Source organism: Magnolia sinica, chromosome 1 (genome assembly GCF_029962835.1).
Source record: "Magnolia sinica isolate HGM2019 chromosome 1, MsV1, whole genome shotgun sequence".
Lineage (NCBI taxonomy): Eukaryota > Viridiplantae > Streptophyta > Magnoliopsida > Magnoliales > Magnoliaceae > Magnolia > Magnolia sinica.
Genome location: NC_080573.1, coordinates 59996919 through 60023262, shown reverse-complemented (window position 1 = coordinate 60023262; position 26344 = coordinate 59996919). Strand labels below are relative to the sequence as shown.

The 26344-nt window shown below is 39.9% G+C and overlaps 1 protein-coding gene across 2 annotated transcripts in view; it reads left to right on the top strand.

The window, feature by feature from the left end:
* The first annotated feature begins 2013 nt into the window (after positions 1-2013).
* LOC131250558 (cellulose synthase-like protein E6) overlaps positions 2014-26344 on the top strand; it is a 47191-nt gene continuing 22860 nt past the window's right edge. For both annotated transcript variants that reach the window (XM_058250855.1, XM_058250848.1), the window contains exon 1: positions 2014-2723. In XM_058250855.1, the coding sequence (XP_058106838.1) occupies positions 2142-2723 (582 nt within the window). In that variant the 5' untranslated portion in view covers positions 2014-2141. The remainder of the gene's footprint in view (positions 2724-26344) is intronic.

The window sequence follows — 26344 nt, the reverse complement described above, 5'->3', positions numbered from 1 at the left end:
AAGGACCAAGCATATTGACATCAGATATCACTTCATATGTTCGTTACTGGAAGATGGATCGATTGCTCTGGAGAAGATTCGTACAAGTGAGAATCCTGCAGACATGTTGACCAAAGTGGTCACACGAGACAAGTTGAAGCTCTGTTCAGCTTTGATTGGTTTTTAGGCTTGAAGATGGGGAGGTGGTGCACTCCGGATGAAGAAGAAGAGGTTTATGGTGATGTGTCTCCAAGTGGGAGATTGTTGAAAAGTGGAGCCACATCTAGGGCCGCGCACGACCGGTCATGGGATCTGCTCGACCGGTCGTGGCCCCCTACTCGACCAGCTGTGGACTGGCACGACTCGAACTCCAGCGAGCTCAGTTTTTTTGGGTCCGAGGTGCTTGACCGGTCGTAGGGTCCGCTCGACCGGTCGTGCAGTCTGCTCGACCGATCGTAATTACACAAATTCGTTTCCGAATCTGATGCGGACTGCGGATTTCTGTGTCGCCTTTCGCAAGGGTGCGAAAGGGAAGTTGCCAAAACTATAAATTGGGGTCCCTAGGGCTATTCTAGGGTTAAGGTGAATATTGAGATATATTTTTAAGGTGTGGGCAAGGGATTTTCTCTATACTTCTATGGGAGAGGTTAATATATTGCCTTGTAATCTTCGTTTTTCATAGTGGAAGCTTGCATCCGTGGTTTTTTATCCTAGTTTGAGGTTTTTTCACGTATTTCTTATCTTGTGGTTTGTTTGCATTGCTTGATCTATTTCTAGTTTATATTTCTTATTGTTTATCGTTTGTGGGTGAGGCCTGAGATTGGATCTAAGCTCACTGCGTTGTTGCGCAGCAACATACTTGTGAGTAATCACTAGCGGGTGGGTCACATGCATCTTTCCCTCCTAGTCTCTCTTTCTGCTTTTGGAATTTGGATTTAAATTGAAATTTGATTTTAATTCTTAATTTTAAATTCAATTTCAAATCACATGAGGAAGCGATATGATGAGTCCCTCCCTCATCCAAACTCTTCTAAATAGTTTCAAAATACACTAAGAAGGGATATCAGATGAGATGAATCCCTTCCTCATTCAAACTCTTCTAATGCTGCACTTTAAAAATGAAGGGATTCCTTGTTAAAGGCAACCAATAATGAGTCCCATAAAAAAAAATAGCAAAAATGAGAGTATCACGCCATTCCTCATTTTGTCCATACTATATATAATTTAAATTATTGATTGTAAAAAAGTCCAAGTTAATCGTGGAATCAGAGGGGTGGTTAAACGTCTCTATCCTCGTGCTAGTTATAGGCTATTGACGCGCACAGTACCTCTTTGGCTTTTGCAAAAGTCTCCAGGTTGCGTAATGTCGGATCCTGTCGGATCCTGCAGGCCCACCCATTTGGGTTGTCTTTCACAACAAGGTGGCTTCACCTTATTATTTTTGTACCTTCCATGCTGCATAGCCAACCATGATGGTAGGAATTCCAGAACTCAGGCCCGTAAATTTATTAGATGGGCCACACCATTGGAAAACCTTGAACAACCCAAAAGACCAATAAACTCGTATGTTAGTGCCACTTGGAGGAAACTTTTATGAGATCCAACCTGTTCTATAGATGCATCATCTCATCTTCACTACCACGCAGTAGAGATTGTACACCTACCATTAAAACCTTCCTCTGAGCCACTGAAATTTCAGATGAAGCTAAGATTTGTTTTTATCCTTCATCCATGTTTATGTGAGCCACTGAAATTTCGGTCCTACGAAGGTTTCACCGGTGGTCATCATTATCACCACCGCTTCCAATGGTATGTTCCACTTGATCCATGGATCTTGCTCATTTTTTTGTCTCATAACTTAAAATAGTATGGTAAAATGGATGAACGGTGTGGATAAAACTCATACATCAAGGTGTACCCCACAGAGCCCCTGTCTGGACCGATTTCCGTACAGGCGGGAGCAGGACGCAATCCGCTTCCTGTACTTCTCACGTCTAATAATTGGGCCTTTTATCTTATCGGCAGGCCTCACACCAGCGGCTACTTCTGGGGTTTTTGCTGAGCGTTAATATAAAATTTTCGATTCACATCTCTTCCCTACGTTTCCCATACAGCTACCGCACCACCACTACAACATCCCCAGCCCAGACACCACATGAAAAATGAACACATCGCCCGAAACCTGCCTTTTCACCACCCGCCAGCTATCAGGCCGCCTCCTCTACAAGCTCTACTTAGCTGTGTTCGTCGCCGCCATATCTTCTCTCTTCTACTATCGCCTCACTCACATCCCCAGCGACCATCGCCTCCTCTGGCTCCTCATCTCCTTAGCCGAATTCTGGTTTGCTGCCATGTGGTTCTTCCAACAAGGCTTCCGATGGGCCCCTGCATTCCACACTACCTACCCCGATCGGCTTCCAACGGAACACCTTCCCAAGATCGATGTCATGGTATGCACTGCCGATCCTGATAGAGAGCCCCCATCGCTCGTCGCTAACACACTCCTATCGCTCATGGCATACGACTACAACGTTAACAAGTTAGCCTACTATCTATCTGATGATGGTGGTTCGGAGCTGACATTCCATGCGGCCTATCAGGCGTCCATCTTCGCCAAATACTGGCTGCCCTTCTGTCGGAAGTACAATATCGAGCCTCGGGCTCCCCAGGCCTACTTCTCGACGGAGAATTCCATCGCCAGCTACAACAGCCATAGTTTCCGACTGGACTACAGCATAGTCAAGGTAACAATTTTTTACTCACTAAGAATTAGTACTTAGCGTTGGGAAATATATACCGAATAATAAAATTATTTAGTTTTAGCACCGGGCTGAATAATGAATAAATATGCCGAATCATGTATAATCCAGTTTATATAGGCACAGAGGAGTGGACGGTTGCTAGGTGGTCATCAATAGTTCAGAATATTTGCAAAATATTTCTGACCGTTGATACTTAATTCGGAGCATTTTAGATCGTTGGATCAAATGATCTAACCGTTGGATTATCAAAGCCCATCCATTTTCAAACCGTTAATGCTATTATCCATGACAGTTTTCTCTTGTGACGGTTTGCATAAGGTCACGAGGGAGGGTTCAAGTGCAGAGTGTACCATCTAATACTACTTCAGCCACACACGGCCTCGCACACCCCTAAGTTGGAGTGCGAGCATCTTAACCTCCAATTTTTTCAGTAAAAATACTACACACATTCACTTATAAATCACAAATTATTTATTTTTCATCCTTTCTGATGTAGGACTAAATAAAGCGTAATTTTTCATTTCTGATGTAGGACTAAATAAAGCGTAATTTTTCATTTCTGATGTAGGACTAAATAAAGCGTAATTTTTACTTGAAAACAATTTTTTAAAAATTATTTTAATTTTTAAAAACCAAAATTTCAACAGTTAAGACTGGTATCTAAGTTTGTTAACAACTAACCGCACTCTCTCTGAACATATGGCAAGTATCAGATCCCAACCGTTCATCTGTTGGCTCCTTTATTGATTAGGCTGCACAGCAAAAATCGCATTGGTTGAATCATCCTAGCCACTAATCAAAGGACTATGAAGAATCACATATGGACGGTAAAAAGAGGTTTACTAAGCCCATACATGTTCAATATGGCAGATATGTTCAAGATCCAAGTCGTCCATTAGGTTGGCCACTTTGTGCGGATATTTTGATTAAAAAATCAAGCTAGTCCACTGATAATCAGGTGGTGAAACAACTGGATGTATAAAACAAGTTCTCTGTAGCCATTCGTTTGTTTTGCACACTATGGTCCACCTCGTAAATGAACCAGCCAGATTTAGCTAAGATGCCTATAGTGTGGCCCATCTGATGTACTGATCAGATACTGCACACATTTGCCATATTAGCATGGGCGCTGATGGACAGGGCTAGTTGTACATAGGTGTCGCCTTTGAAGAACTCCAGTGAATAAAGTCCAACTAAACAAATCAACCATGGGTCAATCGTCGAAAGTTATCTAGTCCATGGCCAAATCATTCAAACATCGTGATTGTTGAGTTGTGGCCTATCCATGGCCCAGGTGGCTAGTGGTCGTGATATGTGGACCCCACCATGATGTATGTGTTTTATCCATGCCGTCCATCTATTTTGAAAGATAATTTTAGGGCTTGATTCCAAAATTTAGGTATATCTAAATCTCAGGTGGACCACAACATGGGAAAACAGTAGTGATTGAATGTCCACCGTTAAAAACCTCATAGGGCCCACTGTAATGGTTATTCGACATCTAACCTGTTGATTAGGTCATACAGACTTGGATGAATATGTTTTTAATGGTGGGCGTTCAATCAACACCGTGAGGTTCACTTGAGATTTGGATAAACCTCATTTTTGGGAAGAATGGATGGACGGCATGGATGAAACGCATGAATCATGGTGGGGCCCACAGAGCACCGACCACTAGCCATTGGCTAGTGCCAGGGTGAGTAGCCAATCCGTTTCCGGATTGATGGAACGGTTTACACCTAACTGGGATATGATCTGACACCGCATCTTTTGCAACCGTTCATTCAGTAGGTCCAATAGTAAATGGCATAGATCAAAACTCAAGACTCTTTGGATGATCTTAGCCCTTCGATCAGGCGTATCAAAATGGACACTAAAAGACAAGTTGTCAATAAATCGCACTCAAGGGCTAAAGATTCTTGGATTAGACAAATCAACGAACCTGTAGGATGCATGATTTGCATAACCAGATCAAGGTAATTTAAGGTAATTTCTGATTGATGGCCGATCAATGGTGAGGCTGTAAGATGCATGATTTGGATGATTGCACACAAATGCCACATGTAAATACGTGGAGCCGCACGCCTCTGCCTGGGAGCACACGTGCCAATATCGCCTATGTGCGTGAGATCTAAGCTTTGGTATCTTTTCACTAAAGGATTAGACCGTTTTATTCCGTAGGTGGGCCACTGTGCAAATAAAATAAAATAAATAAAAATAGGAGGGTTGAAAAGAAATGTCGTAGTCATCTCTCTTTCTGCTGTTTTCTGCACCGATGCCTATCTGGGCATCGAGTCGAGTCGGACCGGATTGGGTCTAACTCGGCTCAGTGCTAAATTTTCAATGAATTGATCCGATCCCATCCGAACTTGATCCGATCTGGGACCGAGTTCAGGTCATCTGACTCGATTTGATCCGTTGCACAGCTAGCCTGACCCGAACCGAGTCTGACTTGGTCAGGGAAACTGAGTTGGATTGGTTTGTGTACAGTTTGGATCGAGTCTTCTTTTTTATTTTTATTTAAAAAAATTTAAAATAAAAAAATATAATTTTCACCATTAAAAAATTCATAAGGCCCACCATAACGTTTATTTTCCATCCAATCTGTTAATAAGGTCACAACTATATGGACGAAGAGGAAAAACAAATTTCATATTGATGCGAAACTTCTGTGACCCCTAAAAGAGTTTCAATGGTAGACGTTCAACCCCCTATTGCTTTTTTGCAGTGTGGTCCACTTGATCTTTAGATCTCTTATTTTTTCGGCTCAAGCCTTAAGATGAGCCCGCCAAATGGATGGACGGTTTGGATATAACACATACCTCATGGGACCCATAGAACTTGCTGACGTCAATGCACCGGTTGGTGCATGGTACACCTGCCCATCCGACTTCCTCATGTCTATCAGGAGTCAGAAGTTAGAACAGTGCTCGAGGCGCCGGTTGAGATGACTGAGGAGACCGAATGGCTACTCCCCCTACCACTAGCTAATGGCTGGTGGTCGGTGCTTTTGTGGACCCCATCATGATGTATTTATTTCATCCATGTCGTCCATCTATTTTTCTAAATCAATTTATTGTATTAAACAAAAAATGAGGTATATCCCAATCTCAAGTGCACAACATTACAGGAAACAGTGTTGAATGAACGTTGTGCGGATCAGATCCGATCGGTCCTGATTGGCCATTGATCCGAACTCGACTCGATGTACGGTTAGATCTGAGTGGGCCTACTTGATCTGACCCGATCTTGGCCTTCGGATTGGATCGGATCGGGTCAAATCTATCGAATCGAGTCAGATTCTACCCAGCTCTACCTATATTGCATATTGGATACTGACACTGTCAATAACCATGTCCCATCGCTACTGGACGGTGCTTTTGGCCCATCATAATCTATATTTTCGATCCACATGTCCGTACATTTTGATAGCTCATTTTAAGCCCTAAGTTAGATGCAAATCTTAGGTGGACGACTAAATGAGAAACGATGGTGATTTAACACCCACTACTAAAAACTTACTGGGGTTGGAAAATTTTGTATCCCAGTGATATTTGCTTTTTTAGTCTTTCTATGTGAAATAAGAAGTTGGATGAAAAATAAACATTATGGTGGTCACTATAAAGCGATTAATAGTAGGCATTCAATCACCACTATTTTCCTATGGTGTCATTCACCTCATATAGTTGCCTATTTTTTGTCAGCTACACTAAAACAAGCTGAAAAAATGGATGAACAGCGTTAATAAAATACGTTTATCATGGTAGGGACCATGCATCACCACTATTTTCCTATGGTACATTTTGACAGCTCTACCTATATTGCATATTGGATACTGACACTGTCAGTAACCATGTCCCATCGCTACTGGACGGTGCTTTTGGCCCATCATAATCTATATTTTCGATCCACATGTCCGTACATTTTGACAACTCATTTTAAGCCCTGAGTTCGATGCAAATCTTAGGTGGACGACGTCATGAGAAACGGTGGTGATTTAACACCCATTACTAAAAGCTTACTGGGTTGGAAAATTTTGTATCCTAGTGATATTGCTTTTTTAGTCTTTCTATGTGAAATAAGAAGTTGGATGAAAAATAAACGTTATGGTGGTCACTATAAAGCGATTAATAGTAGGCATTCAATCACCACTATTTTCCTATGGTGCTGTTCACCTCATATATTTGCCTATTTTTTGTAAGCTACACTAAAACAAGCTGAAAAGAAATGGATGAACAGCGTTAATAAAATACGTTTATCATGGTAGGGACCATGCATCACCTTTTTATAGCTACATGGCTATTAATATCCTTAGCATGCAGGTGGCATTCCCTGACAATGCCTCTTGGATTGCCTGCCATGGTAGGTGCCGCACCGGGCTCATCCTGGTAGGTGCAGCTCTTAACATGAGGCCCACGTTAATGTATATATTGTCATCGGTAAAGATGAGCTAGTCAGAAGTATGAGATTAGCTTAGACATCTGTACGCGTTGCATGGTCAGCCAGCGCCAGTCATGACAAAGGAACTCCTCAATGATTAGAAAGTAATATCTTATTGTACTTTATTGTATGACACCAAACTTGAAACCGAGCTCTTCCATGGCCCCATCCATGTTCGAGTTAATATTCAGATCTCTTGTAGAAGCCTTTGAGGCATGATCCCATATAGGACCGATCACCCCCTGCTCTGAAGACTTTTATGAGAGAGAGTCCCTACATGATACGATAATATGAAGATGATGGTCATCCCCGATTTCACTTATTTTCTGTTAAGGAAGAGAGCTCGGTCTAGGCGCTCGGATACAACATTCAGGGGCATGTCGACAGGTAGTAACCTACTCGAATATTAAAGGAGAAGCTCGACCATGGCCCATCAAAAAGCCCAAGTTGGCCTCGGACTCCTACTACATGTTTCTCCTAATCTTGACCACTCAGAGCTTATTAAAGATATCTCTCCACGCTCTTCGCCGAGGATCTCAGAAGATTACCCCAACATGTTCGGGATAAGACTCCCTCTACAATATATACCTACCAAGTAGGGAAATTACCATCTATGCCACCGCACCTATCAACTATAAATAGAGGGCTATTCCACAATGAAAGGTATGCAAAAATCACATCTAAAACCCTACATTTTACTAGACTTAGTTTGCATGCCTGACTGTGGCATCAGAGGGTCCCCTACTGCAGACAAGGTCTTCGTCTTTGTCTTCTCTTGTAGGTATTAAGTGGTCTAAGGAGTATGTCCAGATTTCTGCATCAATAATTTGAAATCATTTGTGTGAACAACATTGAAAGCCTTTCCCATCATGTACAATGATCCTATGATGGTGAAAGGGAGAAAGAAGGCTTAAACCACCACTGTTGCACCCAACCTTGCGGTGGCAGAACAATTTGTGAACCATCGGGACTCACCCTCCCAACTTCAGGTTGATTCTGCACCCGTAGGTCCAATGCAGTGGTCCCGGAGCCGGGGAGGTTGGCTATTTCTCTGAAGCATCAAGTTGAAGCACCGACTAGTAATATCGATCAAAGAAGGCAGATCTTAGAAAGAAAGATCCCTCCTCCCAACCAAGGGGCTAAGGGAGCTAATGCTCGAACATCTACTGAAGTCTTTATGCCATCTCAGGTGCCCACCAGCTCCTAGAAGAACAAACAGACCCATGAGGTGCTGAGTTATGCACCCTCCCATGCCTCGAAAATTGCCACGCTGGCTGCCTTCGACCTACGTCATACATTGGAGAAGAAAAAGTATGGTAAGGCTCCCGAGACAGTAGCCGAGAACGAGGATCCTTGGGAAGCCGAACTCAAAGAGCTACGAGGTCAGATCGACGACATATGTCAAGTTATCGTGTCTACGCTCCGACCTCAATAGAAGCTATATTTGGAGGAAACTGAGCTGTCGTTCATTGACGATATCATGCATGCTCAGCTCCCGCCCAGATTCAGGATGCCGCAGATTACCCCTTACTCCGGGTCAACCAACCCAGCCGAGCATCTGAAATCTTTCAGGGTGTGGATGGAGCTTCATGGTGCCTCGACCGTGATGATGTGCCGAGCATTCTCCTTTACTCTGTCAGGAGCAGCCCTGAAATGATTTCGGTAATTGATGCCGAAGTCCATCATCTCGTTCACACAAACTCATCAAAGCCTTCATTACTAACTTCATTAGTGGACAAAGATAGGCAAAAGCCAACAACTCACCTCCTTACCATCACTCAGAAGGAGGACGAGTTGCTGAAGGATTATATTAAACACTTAAATTTAGAAGCGATGCAAGTGGAGGGCTATTCAGATCAGATTCCCTGACTGCCATAATGGTTGGCCTGAAGGAGGGGAGATTCCTCTTCTTGCTCGGCAAGAATCCCCCGACGACTTTGGTCAATCCTCTCAACCGAGCTCAGAAGTACTCCAATGTCGAGGAGCTTTTTAGCTCACGGAAAGCCACTCAGAGTGTAGGGAGCTCAACTAGGGAGAAATGGCCTAACAAGAAACAAACATCGCCCCCCAATAACAAGTGTAGAAGGGATGATGATCTAACTAGGGGTCAACGTCTGAGCAGACGACTTGAGAACAGACTCCGCTCTTACACTCCCCTCAATGCTACGCCCAAGTAAGTCCTTATGGAAGTTTGGGACAAAAGACTCTTGAAGTGGCCGAACTGGATGAGGACTGATGCCGACAAGCGGGATAAACGAAAGTATTTTCACTTCAATTGTGACCACAACCACTCTACCAGTGATTGCTTCGACCTCAAGGAGGAGATCATAGCCCTCATTCGCAATAGACACTTGCAAGAATATGTCAGGAGGGAAGAACGGTCAGATTGGAGGACCAAGCAGCCTGGCGGTGAAAACAACAATGAGGCTATAGGTGAGATTCGCACCATCTTTGGTGGGCATGCGGGAGGAGGAGACTTGAATCAAGCACGTAAAGCTCATGCTCAGAGCGTCAGCCATAACAGCTCAGAACACCACGTCCACCTCACCTACGGACCACTAAAAGAGCAGAAAAGGCTCCTTTGCTAATTGACCTTCACTGAGGAGGATGTCCATGGAATCTCCCACCCTCATGATGATGCTCTGGTTGTGGCCATGACCATGGAGATAGCTAACTGAGAAGTATACCGTATTCTTATGGATGCTGGCAACTTGGCCGACATCCGCTTTGCCAACGCCTTCAACAAAATGGGAATTAAGAGGCCTCGACTTCAACCTGTCAATACCCCAATGTTCAGATTTGTAGGAGACAGGGTCACCTCCGAAAGACCTATACAGTTACTGGTCACTGTGGGAGATGGACAAAATTAGACCACTACCATGATTGACTTTTTGGTGGTCGATTGTCCCTTCTTCTATAATGTGATCCTCGGACGACCATCCCTTAATACCATGAGAGCAGCAGTTTCTACATATCATATCATGATGAAGTTTCCCACTGAGCACAACATCGGGTAGATCCAGGGAGACCAGTGTGAAGCTTGCCACTGTTATTCCATGGCCTTGAGAGGGAATATGCAACACCACATGATGACCATTGCTTCCCTCTATATCCGAGAAGAGTCGCTCGAGAGAGGGTCTTCTTGGAAGACCTTGTACCCATCCCCTCAGTGAGTCTGATCTAGCCCGTAATGGACAGGTCAGCTCGTTGCTAGCTCTAGATATGCGGGATGGGATCACAGACCTCCTCTGACGCCATGCCGACATTTTCGCCTTGTCCCACCAAGACATGCCCGACATCAGCTCGGAAGTAATGGTCCACAAGTTGAATGTTGATCCCGACCATTGACTAGTGAGGTAGAAGTGACGAGTGTTCGAACCAGAATGATATGCCATCATTAGAGAGGAGGTCGGTAAGCTTGTGGAAGCTAGATTCATCGAGGAGATATATTATCTCAACTGGATTGCCAATGTCATCTTGGTGAAAAAGTCTAACGAGAAATGGCATGTCTTTGTCGACTACACAAACTTGAACAAGGACAGTCCCAAGGATAGTTTTCCTCTCCCAAGGATCGACCAGATGGTCGACAGTACTGCAGGGCACGAGCTCTTAAGTTTCATGAATGCATACTCAGGTTACAATCAGATCGCCATGTACCCACACGACAAGCAGAAGACCACCTTTATCACTGATAAGGGGCTCTACTGCTACAAAGTGATGCCTTTTGGGCTGATGAATGCTAGAGCTACGTACTAGCGACTGGTCAAGAAAAATATTTGCTTGGCAGATCGGGTACTCCATGGAGGTTTATGTCGGCGACATGCTTGTCAAGAGGGTAAAAGCTACATGTCATGACACCAACCTCGAGGAGATGTTCACAACCCTATGAAAATATTAGGTGAAATTGAACTCGAGCAAGTACGCCTACGACATCAGTTCAGAAAAATTCCTTGGCTTTTTGTCAGCCAAAGGGGAATTAAGGCAAACCCCAACAAGATTTGAGCTTTGCTTGACCTGAGTTCGCCCAAGTCGACAAAAGAGATCCAGTGCCTCACTGGAAGAGTCGTCACCCTCAATCGTTTCGTATCCCGGGCCACTGACAAGTGTCTTCCTTTCTTCTAGTAGTTAAAAGGCAAAAAGACGGTGGAATGGATTGAGGACTGCGAGCAAGCATTTCAATAGCTCAAGCAGTACTTAGGTTCACCTTCACTACTCTCCAAGCCCGAGCAAGGAGAACCACTGCTGCTACATGGTAGTTTCAGCCGCGACATTCAGCTCGGCCCTTATCTAGGAGCAAGGGAGGAAGCAACTCCCAGTGTACTACATTAGCAAGGCCTTGGTCCCAATCGAGACTAGGTACTCAGACATTTAGAAGCTTTCCTTAGCTTTGGTCGTATCATCTCGTTGCCTTCCTCCTTACTTCCAGGCCCATACAATCATAGTCCCTACCAATCAGCCTCTCCATCAAGTACTCCAGAAGCCCTAGCTGTTGGAGAGACTCACGAAATGGGCAATTGAGCTCAACAAATTTGACATCAAATATCAGTCTCGAACCGCCATCAAAGGCCATGCGGTGACCGATTTCATTGTCAAGTTCACCTACGACCAAAACCTGAAAACTGGTTCGAGCAGTGAAGATGATCAACTGGTCGAAGCTGATCAGGTGGCCAAACCCGGCTCATCAAACTAAACATTGTATGTCGATGGTACATCAAATTCTAAAGGCAGTGGGGCAGGGGTAGTACTCGGGCACTCAACTAGACCTGCATGCAATATGCCTTAAAATTTGGTTCCAGACATCGAATAACATGTCAAAGTATGAAGCACTACTCATCGGGCTTAGGCTAGCAACAACAATGGGGGCCCAAGTTCTAAAAGTCCACAGTGAACAACTCATTGTCAACCAGGTCGCTAACGAGTACTGGGCCAAGGAAGAAAAAATTATCGCTTTTGTTTAGAAGGCCCATGAACTCATCAACAAATTCAAAAAATGTGAAGTCACCCTTGTCCCCAGAGTGGAGAATTTCAAATCTGACGCAGTGGGGAAATTGGTCACAGCGATTAACGATGACATCTCGAACTCAATCCCCATCGACTTCTTGCTTGACTCGAGCAATAATGAGTCTGACATGGAAGTCACTTGCCCTCTCGACTCGGCCTTGAGTTAGATGGACCCAATTGTTGAGCATCTCCGTGAAGGCATGTTGCCCACAGACAAGCTTAAGGCACGCAGAATTCGGGTCAAGTTAGATCGGTATACCATGATAGGCACATCCTTTACAAAAAAAGGATTTTCCTTACCCTACCTACGATGCCTCCAACCCAAAGAAGCTGATTACTTTTTGAAGGAGATACACGAGGGAATCTGCGATAACCACTCTAGTAGTCGTGCTCTTTCCCATAAGGTCATCCATCAAGGATACTTTTGACCGACCATTCAAAAATTTATCAAATAGTATACCCAGAAATGTAACAAGTGCTAAAGATTTGCAATGATACCTTATTAACCCCTCGAGTAGCTGACCCCCATGACCGGACCATGGCTGTTCGCCCAATGGGGGATAGACATCATCGGCCCACTACCAATGAGTAAAGGTCAGGCCAAGTACGTTGTCGTCGCGGTCAACCACTTCACCAAATGGGCCGAGTCTGAACCGCTAGCCAAGATTACTGATTAGAAGATCACTGACTTCGTCTGAAAAAACATCATATGCCGTTATGGGATTCCGCATGCAATAGTCTCAAACAAAGGCAGACAGTTCGATAATGATCAGTTACGAGGCATGTGTGAGAGGTTAGGGGTCCGCAATGCTTACTCGTCTACTTGGCACCCTCAAGCTAATGACGAGGTAGAGGTAGTCAACAAAATCATCAAGAACCACCTCAAAACTAGGCTCAAGAAGGCCAAAGGAGCATGGGCCAAGGAGCGTTCATATGTGCTTTGAGCATACTGAATTGCTGCTCGCACATTTACAGGAGAAATCCCATTTTCCCTAGCCTTCAGAATAGAGGCCATCTTCCTAGTTGAAATGGGACTCCCCACAGCTCGTGTTCGGTCCTATGATGAAATTCAGAATGCCGAGCAGATGACCCTTAGTCTTGACCTGCTTGAAGAGAGGAGGGAATAAGTGCAACTGAAGGTCGCGACCCAACAGCAGCATGTCGCTCGATTATACAATTCCAGAGTAAGGGTGCAAAGGTTTCGAGTAGGAGACCTAGTTATCTGCAGAACCTTCCAAAACATGAAGGATCCCAGTTCAGAAACCCTAACGTCGAACTAGGAGGGACCCTATAAGATAATGGGTACTACTTGACCTGGGACCTATCGACTTGAAAATATGGAAGGACGGCCTTTACCACATCTGTGAAATGCCGAGCATTTGAAGTTCTACTATCCGTGAAAGATCGATCAAACTTTAGATAAAAGATGATGGGCCTATTATGTCATAAAGCTTGTAGTGTGGATAATCATATACATCGTGGTGGGAGCCTTGAATGTTCTACGTGGATAATCATATACATTGTGGTGGGAGCTAGGGAGCTTTACCACTAGTTCTGGAGGAGTCACTACAAATTTGAGTACATGCACTCGGTCATGAGCCCACAAAATAGATGGATAGGGTAAATTTCTCACAAACATCACAGTGTGTACCACTTAACTTCCACCACAGGAGTTTTTAGATTCCTAAAATCGATAGATCCCTAACTATGGGCCCACTGTCATGTATGCTTCTTACATCCACACTGTCCATCCTTTTCAAGATACTTTTAGAATAGGAGTCCAAAAATGCATCGAAGCCTATTCGCGAGAGGACCACACCAAAGGAAACGGTGGGGATTGAATGCTCACCATTAAAAACTTCTTGGGACCACTAAAATTTGGATATGCTAATTTTTTGGCTCATAATTTTAAATGATCTCAAGAAACGGATGGATGGCATGGATATAAGACACATATATCATGGTGGGGGCTTCACAAACATCGTATTAGATGTGTGAAATAAAAATATTGTTACTAGGCGTGGGTCAATTTGTCACAGAGATTCTCATGAAGTGGATTCTTGCAACATGTGTGTTTATGTTACACAAGTGCGAAATTCACGCCATTTATGGTGGGGGTTTTGTTGTAAATATCCCTTAACAAAAAATTGGCTGAACCACGAATCATCCTAGAGAGGCCATTTTATTTATTTTTCATTAATTGGCTGTCCATTTTCTATTCTTTTACCTGTTTGGTCACATAATGAATCGAATGGCCTAAATTGTGGGCTAACGATGGGAGACATTTGATCAATGGCCGAGGCATGGTTTGCTTATTATTATTATTATTATTATTATTATTATTATTATTATTGTGTGTGTGACGTATCATGGTTTGTGAGTTACGAGTTTTAAAATTAGATTGCTCAAACAATTCTAATTTCTAATTCTAGGACAGTTGTCTATGAATATATGATTATTGTTTTTTTTTTTTCAACTGTTCTATAAATGTCTACATCTCTAGTAGTCAGATAATGAAACACATGCGCTTTTTTTGACTTGTGACACATCTAAATTTGTTAATATAATTTGAAAATTTTGGAGACCAAGATGTTGGAATTATTGAGATGTGGAGTCACATCTGGATAGGGCCGCTCAACCAGTCGAGTGCCTTGCTCGACCGGTCAAGTGGCCCACTCGACCAGTCGAGGACTGGCTCGACTCAAAGTCTAGCGAGCTATGTTTTTTGGGGTCTGAGGTGCTCGACTGGTCAAGGCCCCTGCTCAACCAGTCAAGGGTCTACTCGACCAATCGAGTAGCCTGCTCGACCAGTTAAGGTTATGTGGATTCGTTTCTGAATTTTGCACGGACTGCAGATTTTTGAGTCGGTTTTCGCAGAAGTGCGAAAGGGAAGTTACCTAAACTATAAATAGGGGTCCATAAGGCTTTTCTAGGGTAATGAGAGTTATTCTAAAGTGTGGGCAAAGGGTTTTCTCTATACATCTAAGGGAAAAAGGTTAATATATTGCTTGTAATCTCATTTTTTTCACAGAAGTTTGCACCCATGGTTTTTTACCCTTATTTGGGGTTTTTCCACATATATCTTGTCTCGTGGTTTGTTTGGTATACTTTGATTCTACTTCTAGATTATATTTCTTTCTGTTTATCATTTGTGGGTGAGACCGGAGATTGGATCTCGGTTCACTGCGTTGTTGGTGTGCTGTACAACAGGAATTAATCTAGAAAGAAAAAAGTAAGATCAGGTTGAAGATTCTCAAAGGGCATGGGAAAGCCTGAAAAAACGTAGCTAGAAGTAAAGACTAATAAATAAATAAACCTACTCCAATTGGCTAAGGATAGTGATGATTAGTATGGACGACTTAATTTGACTTTTCTGCCATTTTTTAAATCATTTTTGACTGCATGCATATCATTTTTTTTTGGTGATTAGATATGGCAAGACATGTGCATGCATATCATTGTTTTTTATTGGTGATTAGATATCGCTGTATATGGACAGGTTTTACTTTTGTCTTTCCTTTGAAAGGAATCCTAAATGGACTAATTGAAATGATTGTCTATAGCAGCACACGTGACAATTGTGACACGTGTTGTATCTAGGCTACCCATGAGGTCGGGCCACCTTGAACAACCCATCCCCTAAAAATTCAATGTTTTCCATTCATGGTTTTGGTCACGTTCCTTATTTGAATTTGCTCGACGGGTCATCTTTTCAAACTTACCATTTTTTTCCCAATGCAACAACAAGACTACTTTTTGGGACAGGGAATGTTTGCTTTGTTTCCCACTTGATAAATTGTTTGGTATGGATCTTTCACATGACTGACAGATTATTACGTGCATTTTTAATCTTTTATTTTTTCCTTTTGTCTTTGGCTTCAACCATGGAATCGATTGTTTTTCAGGGATAGTCATTTCATATTTTGTTGATGAGTAACCCTTTTCACCAAACTTTATACCCATAAAGGTTAACCGGTTATACCACATGTTACCATAGACATAGAGGATAGCTTTTAACCTATTAAGTTTTCACTACTAGAAGGCTTGCCCCATCACTTGGATTGCCTTTTGACAAAAATCAGCCCCATCTACTAATTAGGTGGGCCACACTATATAAAGCAATGCTTGGCCACTAATAAACAACAAAATACAAGCATGGTGCACTCAAAGAGTGGATATCACGGATTTTTATTTATTTATTTTTTTCACAAGGTGCATGATCTTAGTGATGGGCCATGGATTGGTTGTCACACCCACATAAAGGGATGGAAGTTATCTGCTAGTTGGACTGTAACTTGTGGTCACTTGTTAGACTTTAAACTTTTTTTCCTTAACACTCACGCATATAGAAATTATACAATTGTGTAGGCTAATTAAAATTATTCTATATAATTCATGAAATGCTTAGTGAGTCTGACGCAGGGATGAACGTGATGAGGATAACTACTCTGAATCCATGGAGCTTCTCTGGACTCCTCACAGAGACTTCTTGAATCCACGAGGAAAGAAAGAAGAAAATAGAAATAAATTCTAATAAATTCGAAATTGATTAATTGATGACTAAAAATGAGTTCACAACCCTTTAAATAGGGGTACCAACAATGGGAAAGAAATCAGAATCAAACTACAACTAAAGCTCCTAGAATCCGTGACTTATTATAAATAGTAAACTTACTATTTATATACAGTCGTGATGTCTACTAGTGCACAAGGTTTTTGGCCAAAAATAGTAAGTGTCCTATTTGGCTTCACCAAACTGTTCCCCTAATTATTCTAAGCTCTTTTCATGTTGGACACAACTCCTAAAGCTCGACGGATGAAGAGTTATAATTAAACTAAAACTTACTATTTATAGTAAAAATGAAATTAAAATAGGAAAACGATCGTCGATCAAGGGATTTTTTGCAATTTCGGCGTAGCGAGGTTGGTTAACTAAAGTAGCTCGTTCTACCCCAAAATCATATATTTTACGTCAGGTAACTCATTCCGAATTGCGAGATACGCTCGATCTAAGGTCCGACGGTCCGGATCACTTCTGTCGTCGACCGGGCCTTTTCTGATCCATCTTGGCCATGAAATTGTCCGCGACCCACTCTACATCAAAGTCACAGTTTGAAAATTAGATTTGCTAAAATATTCCACTATTTGATTTTTGAAAAATTGTTTGTTGAAAAGCAGTGGTGGATGATTTTTTTCAGTTCCACATGAATGTTCTCTATAAGCATACTTTTTGGTTCATTATAGTGTTTGGCTCAAATTCGGTCATTCGTGTGACTTGCGCATGCCGGTTGTGTTAGAGCTAAATGTAGCTTGAATTGAATCGAATGCCTTGTGACCCCAAGTGTTGAATAGACCACGAAATTGAGTTTCGTATGAAATGGGCCATCTATCCAACCACCGATAATAAAGAATTAGGTGATTTGTGAAGAAGAGGGTTCGTTCTTCTAATGAGTTATTTTTATCTTTGTAATGAAATGAATTTTTATTAAATGCTTATAGTCTATATAGTTCAATGATATGACAATATTGATTGAAAAGAAGTGGCCACAAACTAAAAGTATTCTATTAATATCAAATGAATACTTACAATCATCATAAAGAAAAATAAAATGGATAACTAATGATAGTTTGTTCATTGTTTAACAAGATACTAAGCTTCATAAGCAAGACGGTCATTAGGTACTACAGTCTGTTTGTCATCGAGCTTCGATAATCTGCTCATTCGCTCAAATGAACTTTGTATGTAAGATAATTGTAATTTGGAGGATGGTTGTCAATTCATTGCTCAGCGTAAACTAGGCTTCGTAAGCAAGATGATCGATAGTGGGTGGATCTTCAACAGTCTATTCATCACACGGCTTGGCTTCATAAGAGAGATGATCATGATTAGATGAATTTGTTCGTCACCTGGAACCATGTGTTGTAGGTACGATGGTCGGTGAGGTGATAGTCTGTTCATCTCTTGAAACAAAAACTCATAGGTGAGGTAGTCGTGGCCAACCTCTACCTATTCGTCACTTGGGACCAAACTTCAGAAGTGAGATTGTCATGATTTGACTATCTATTTGTTACTCGATTGGGCTTCATAGGTAAGGCGTTGTAGTTAGACAACAATCAATTCATCACAAAGTCAAACTTTATAGGTAAGACAACCGTCGGAATTCCCAAGCATGTATGTAAGAATTTTCTACTAGCTTTCTATTTAAAACTTGAGATCATCCTAATGGTCTAGTGGTGTGATTGCGGAAATAGGGTATAGAGATAAAAAATGTAATTGGTCCATGCTTTTTACAACATTGTGCTAGTTAGTAGAGGAGGAGTTAGATTGGGACTAAGCTAAACCAAGATTGACATCTATAAGGGACGAAAGGTAGACAACGTTGTGCTGTATTGAAGAGTTGTGTTAGATTGACATGGGTTCGGAGCTCTTCATTCTTTTCTTTATTTATGCATAAATAGGGTGGTTACTGGAGAATTATATTCAGAATTACTCTCCATGATGTTTCTCAGTTAATTGGCTAATCAAGAAATATAGCCAATTATGCTTCTAACTTAACGATGGCTTCATATTTCCATCTAGTTGTTGTTGGAAAAAATTTATGAAATAAAAAATTTAGAAACACAAAAATTGAATAAGTTGATTAAAGCCAGGTTGAAGCACCTTTTTAATACATTATCCTTAAAGCATGATTCACACCCTTGTATGTGATTTGAGATTGTTGGTAGGTTGCTGGCAAATTGCTTCAAGGATATGTCAAGCCTTGTTTGGTCCTACGTGCAATGATCATGATGGGAACACCTTAGGAACTCGGTTAACGAAGTGAGTATTCTAATAGGAAATTCTGTGTAAAAGTTTGATTACTACTACGAGAGGTCTTGCCGAAGGAGAAAACGAGTAATCTGAGTGTGCTAATTCTAGTCTCTGAGGAGAAATGTTACCTTGGTTGTATTTTTCATTCTAGTAACATCGGTTTGTATAGATGGAGGGAGTGGACTGTTTCACATGAGGCCATCAAAGTTCAAAATGTTAAAAAAATATTTCTGAACATTGGCTCATTAATTCAGACATTCAGATCGTTGGATCCTTAATCTAAACATTGGATAAAAGATCTAGTCATTTGGAATAAAGATCATACTGCTGCAGAATATTTCACATAATACAACATTCTGAACGGTTCTCTCTTTACAACAGTAAAAAAAAAAAAAAAAAACCATATATAAAGCGTTCGATTAACCAGATTTTATAGTCTTCTCATACCAAAGAGGCCACATCCTTACCCACAACCTTAAACCAGTTATTTCTTAATAACATAATCGAAGAGGCCACACACATAATCACATCTACATTACATGAGTTACCTTATATTACTTGCTTAGCTCATTTAATGGTCATGTGTTCATTCCGTTTCATGAACGATCTCAAGAAAAATTCTAACTCTCATAAGAGGTGGCATCACCTCTACATTCACATAAGTGAAATCCTTCAAGTGTCATCATTATTATTAAAACACTTTTTCTTTAGAGTAGATTTCATTAACAGTTCTAAGACTCAACCATCTATCTATAATGGCCTAACGTCCAACATTATTCATCCTGGATGAGATTATGATCTATTATTTTTAGTGATGAAACTTTTCACTTATCAAGGACTTGTTCTTATCTATTGAACCCGAAATTAGAGATTTTCTAATGTTAGGTTGAATTTCTATCACTAGTTGAATTTTAAGTGAAAAGTTTTAACCCCATCCATCTAGATGATGTCCTTACTACTTCTCTTGTTAGATATTTATTGAAAGGATATATCAACAAGTTATTAATTGACTTCAAATATGAGATCGCAATGATTACATCTCGAATTAACTGCTTTCCATTGTTACATCTCAAACTTATATGCTTAGACTTTCCATTGTATGTTCCACTATAAGCTCTTGCTAGAGTGACTTCACTATCACATTGTAGTAAAATAACTGATATAGGCTTCGCACAGAATGAGATTTCTAGTAGAAGATCCTTTAGCCACACAACCTTTTTCCTGTTATAGCAAGAGCTATAAACTTATATTCCATTGTCGAATGTATTATGCATGTCTGTTTTTTAGATCCCCAAGAGAACTATTCCTCCTAGGGTGAATACCCAACTTGTTGTAAACTTATTGTCCCCTATACTTGACATCTAACTCACATCCTTGTCTCTTTTCAACACAGTCAGAAATTATGAGTAGCTTTGAGGTAACCAAGAACCCTAATAATAGGTTTATAGGGTTCTCACTGAGATTACTTGTAAACCTACTTAGTTTAGTCACAACTTATGCTATATTTGGTCTTATGCATTTCATAACATAAATAAGACTACTTGTAACACTCGCATAATTAAACTTTGCAACTGTTGTTCCATCATTTTCTCTCAACTTAATAGTTAGATCAAATGGGGTATTTGTTTTTATTTTTATTTTTATTTTTAAGCGATTAAACTTATTCAGTATCTTCTCAATGTAATAGGACTGAACACTACTATATATATATATATATATATATATATATATATATATATATATATATATATATATATATATATAAAATTTAGATACCTAGTATGGTATCAACTTGTCCAAGATCCTTTATTTTGAAGATGGAATAGAGGAACTGCTTTATTTTAGTTATATATTTCATTGTATTACTAATAATTAGCATGTTATCAACATATAAATATATAATAATGATGTAATCATTACATGCCTTAGAGTAAATTCACTTATCAATTACATTATGCATGAAACCATGAGATAATACCTTTGAATCAAAATTTTCATGCCACTATTTATGTCTCTGTTTCAATCTATACAATGACTTAATGGGCTTACATACTTTCTTCTCATTTCCTAGTAGAACAAACCCTTTTGGTTGCTCATGTATAAATCTTCATTGAAGTCACCATTCAAGAATGTTGTCATTACATTTATTTGGTGGATGTGAAGATGATGTATGAATGCCAATGCGAATAAAATTTTAATCAATGTTATTCTAACCATAAGTAATTATGTGTTAAAGTAATCAATTCCTTCTCTCTGAGGGATGCCTTTTGCTACTAGTTGAGCCTTGAAGGTCTGGATAGTACCATCACTGTGGTATTTCCTTCTGAATACCCACTTGCACCTTATAGGTTTGAAACCTGGATCCAGATTTACCAGTTCCCATATCTTATTTTATACACTCCTTCCAAAAAGAAGAGTCTCTTGAAGGCCTTGCTTCACTAAAGGTTTTATAGCCATCTTCTATAGTTAAAACTATATATATCTTCCTTATAACCTTATCTCTATCACCCTCAACAAGATAAAATGAGACATGTTGAGACTCTATCTAATCAGGATTGTGACTCTTTTTTACCCTTTCCATTTGACTTCTATGAGTTTCATTAGGAGCTTCAAGCTCTTGTTTAGTTCTCTCTATAGGATTACCACTAGGAGTTTGGATCTCAGTATCCTTTGTCTCCATAAATAGTGTGTTCTCAAAGAACTCTACATCTTTAGATTCTATGATCACATTAGACTCTAAGTCCAAGAGTGTATAGGCCTTACTTTTTTACGCATAACTCATAAAGTCATACTTACCAGCTTTGGGCCCTAACTTGGTTCTTCTATGATCAAGTGCTATTAAATACATGAGACATCATCATACTCTAAGATATCCTAAGATTGATTTTCTTCCTTTTCATATCTCATATGGAAAGGTCTTGATTTTCTTATATGGGATCCTATTTAGAATATGACACGCTGTTAGTAGCGCTTCTCTACACAAATTAAATAACATTTTTTTTTTGTATTAGCATTGAGTAGACCATTTCAACTAATTATTTATTTTTTTCCCTCGGCCACACCATTTATAGCTGAATAAATCATAAAAAATTATTATTCTCCTCTATTATTACATAGATTTTTTAAAATCTTTTTATCTAGTTGATTTTCTACCTCTGACTTGTAGATTTTAAATATATTAAATGCTTCATGTTTTTATCTCAGTTGGTACATATAGATATATATAGAGCAATCATCTATGAATGTTTTGAAGTATATTTTGCCTCCTCGGATTAGAATGTCATTTAACTCACATATGTTAGTGTGTATTAGGTCCATTACCTGACTTGATCTCTCAACACTTGGAAAATGTTTCTTTATCATCTTTGACCATATGCATACTTACATTCATCATTCTCACTTCATTATATGAGATTAAGTCATTCTTAGTCATGAGTCTTATGATGTTATAACATACATGTGCTAGTCTACCATGCCACAGGGATACAAACTTAACTATATAAGTAGAACAATTATTTTTATTTAGCGAGAACTTGATCATCCCATTACAAGTATACACTTTTACAACAAAATTCTCATTCCTCGACAATATTAACATGCTAGTTTTATATACTACCATAATTCCGGGTTTATCTAGAAGATCTCCTTAAACTAAGTTTCTTCTCATGTCCAGGAGACACACAGCATGTTGGTCAGGATTACATTCTTTCTAAAGGTAAACATAAGTTCCACTGTTCATTTGTCGATGACCTTTGACCAACATTCATTCCCCATTTGAACCTATTAACCATTGGTTAGGTTTTGAAGACAGATCTATCATAGCATACATGGATTGTTGCAACTGTATCGTACCACCAAATATGAACTTTTCCTTGAACCATGTTCACTTCAGTGATCATTTTGATTATGTTGTCTTCAATTGCACTAGCGTCTTTTTTTTTTAAGTTTTTTGTGGTCCCTAAAGAGTCAAGAGAAATTCCTAGTCTATCTGCAGACATAGCAAGGCCCATTGGGTTTTCTATTCTTCTTTTGAGACTTTTTGAATTTCCCGTTATCTTTATTAGGTTTTAGGGATTTATTCTTCATAGGGTTATTATTCTTTTGAGATGACATCTACTGCATTCACCTTAGATGAGGACACACCATTAGTATCATCTTTTTTGTCTCAGTCATGAGACTCTTTCTCAATTTAAAGACACTTTTGAATTTGTTCCAAGGTAAATTCTTCAGATTTATGTAGTAGTTTCTTCCTATAATCTTTCCAACTTGGAGGTAGTTTAGCTACTATAGGCCCAACTTAAAAGAATTCAAGTAGGTCAATTTTTAAGGCATTTATTTTATTTACGATCAATTATAATTCTTAGATCTAGGTCAGTCGATGCTTATTATCTACCATCGTGAAATCAAAGTACCTGACAATTAAGAATTTCTTTGTTCCTTCTTCTTCAACATTATACTTGAATTCCAATGCATTTCAGATTTCATTGGCCAGAGTTGTTTTTATGATCACGACATAAAAATTCGTCCTCTTATGGTTGTTTCTTACAGTGATTTGTTTTGTAAAAATTGTTTTCAGTTGCTTTTGAAAGTGGTTGCAAGTTCAGGTCTAGGATGTAGAAGATATTTAGAATGGTGAGAAGGAATTTTATCTTATCTTACAACTTGGTGAAGTTTGTGCCATCGATCCAGTCAAGCCTCATTAAGTCTCGGTTAATCAGCTTGATCGATGCAACACTTTTGGTATACATGTTAGTCATGCTTTAAGATTGTTCGAAAAAATTATGAAATTAAAATTTTGGAAATTAAGAATTGAATAAGTTTATTAAAACCAGGTTGAAGCACGTTTTACATATGCTTTAAAGCGTGATTTTCCCCCTCCTATCGATTTGAGATCGCTTGTGGGTTGCTGGTGAATTGCTTCTAGGATATGACAAGCCTTGTTTGGTCCTGCATGGAACAATCACCAAGGGACCATCTTTAAAACTCAATTAACGCATTCAGTATCATAGTAGGAGACTCCGTGTGTAAAAGTACGATTACAACTATGAGAGGTCTTGTTGAAGGAGGAGAAAATGAGAAGTCTGAGGATATTGGTTCTAGTCTCTAAGGAGATTTGTTGCCTTGGTTGTGTTTTTTATTCCATCAACATCGGTTTATATAGATGAAAGGAGTAGATTGTTTCACCTAAGGCTATTAAAGTTTAGAATGTTGCAAAAATATTTCTAAATGTTGGTTCATTAATCTAGACGTTTTAGATTGTTGGATCCTTAATTTAAATGTTGGATTAAAGATCTGACCATTTGGATTAAAGATCAGATAGTTATAGAATGTTTTGCATCATACACCATTCTAAACAATTCTTTCCATGCAATGGCAAAAAATTTATTGTATATAAAGCATTTGATTGACTAGACTATACACTCTTATCACACTATGATTTTACTGTCTCGCGATGGTTCGTGTAAGTTCGCTAAGGAACAACCACTCGTGACACGATGTGCATGTACGAAGTGCAAAGTGCACCAATAGCGCCTCTATAACCACACTACCTCACTACCCGGACCCTCGCCCATGCCTATGCCCACGCCGCGCGTGCAAGAGTGTGTGTGTTCTTACATTCCAGTGCTCCGCATTGGAACAGGCAAACCCATGCTCCCTCACACTTTTTCCTCTAAGTAAAGGTACTTCTCTATCAAATACTTATTATCACACTTTTCTTTCCTCTCCCTTAATAATGTTGGACAAATGAATTGTAGGGAAAAACACCTTTTTCCAAAAGGTTATGAGGGAAATTCAAATTTTTATTGGAAATATTTTCAAAACCCTTGTTTTAAAAAAAAACACATAGCTATTTTTTTAATTTACCTTTTAACCAAAAATCTCAACAATCATTAGCCAAGTCACATTTTGCAATGTGTCTTGGTGTATATCACTGTTAACTAGTTATTCGATTGTGTACACTTTCTCGAGCCATTATGTAAACTATGGTCTTTCGAATTCTATCATGTGTCCTGAAGCATATCACTGTCAACTAGCTATTTGATCGCATGCACTCTCTCGAGTTATTACATAAATTATGGAATTTTGTATTCCACTACATGTCTATGTCACGGTTGTGTGCTCTTAGTCTTTCTTTTCGTCTGACATGTGTTAATGGGCGATGATCATCCTGATCTTCCATTATCTTCTTCTTTTTATTCTAATGGCTGTAAGGATCTCATCCCAATCTTCTATATGGTGGTGCTGCCATGTGTCGACTTTCTAGTGGTCAAATCTGATGATGTCAAGTCGGGTGTAAACATATAGATTTAGAAACTCATTTATTAAACAATTTAATTTGAATTACTTACATGTCCAAGTTTATAGTTTTGAATCATGTGTTGTTTACCTTTCATTAAACTCCACCAAAGTATCAAAGTTTCTCGTTTCCACAATAGTCCCTTCTTCCCCATGATCATCCCCCTTGATATGGCTAGGGATTAGAGTTGTACATGAACCGAGTTAGCTCGGTTAGCTTGCTCGACTCAACTAAAAAATCTCAATTCAATTCGGCTAATTTTTTTAGCTTGAAAATATTTCGAGCCAAGTTTGAGCTTGCCCGAGCTCGACTCGACTCGGATTGAACCTCAACTTAAATCGACTTGGTGACTTGATTATTTTGATATTAATGTTGCTCGTCAAGTGTTTCATGAAATTACTCAATGAAGTGTTGTTTCATGTGCATACATTCTTCGCGGGATTGGATAGTGGCAAGGAAGGAATGGATATGAAACAAATCATTATATATAAAAAAAAAAACTTCACATTATAAAATTGCCCTCTAATCATGATTTGATGTTGCTCGCCTAGTGTTTGCTAAAATATCTGTATGTTGTTGTTACCATTTTGCATTATGTGAAAAATTGAAGATACTTTGTATGTGTTTGAGAAAATGCCGCACAGGCTTGAACTTAGATCGAACTCACCCGAGTTGCTGACTGAACTGAGCCGAGGTGACCAGTCAGGCTTGAGGACCGAGCTGAGCCAAGTTCGAGTTGGGGTTAGCTACTAGCATAGCCGAGCTGAGTAGTGCTAAGCTCGACTCGGTTCGACTCATGTACAACTCTACCAGGGATTTATGGGAAAAACTGAAACTTATTTGAAAGGACTGCACTAGCCATGTCTACAACTAATCGAACAGCATGCCAGGATGAATGCACATTAATTCTTTCAATCCATCATGTGCTCTCTTACATTTTCTCTATGGAAGTTAAAAATTAGTCCATTCCAAGACCTAGGTGTGCCTTAACATAGAAAAAGGTAGAAAATCATCCCTAAAAATTCTTTATTCACATGGTGTGACCCACATAAG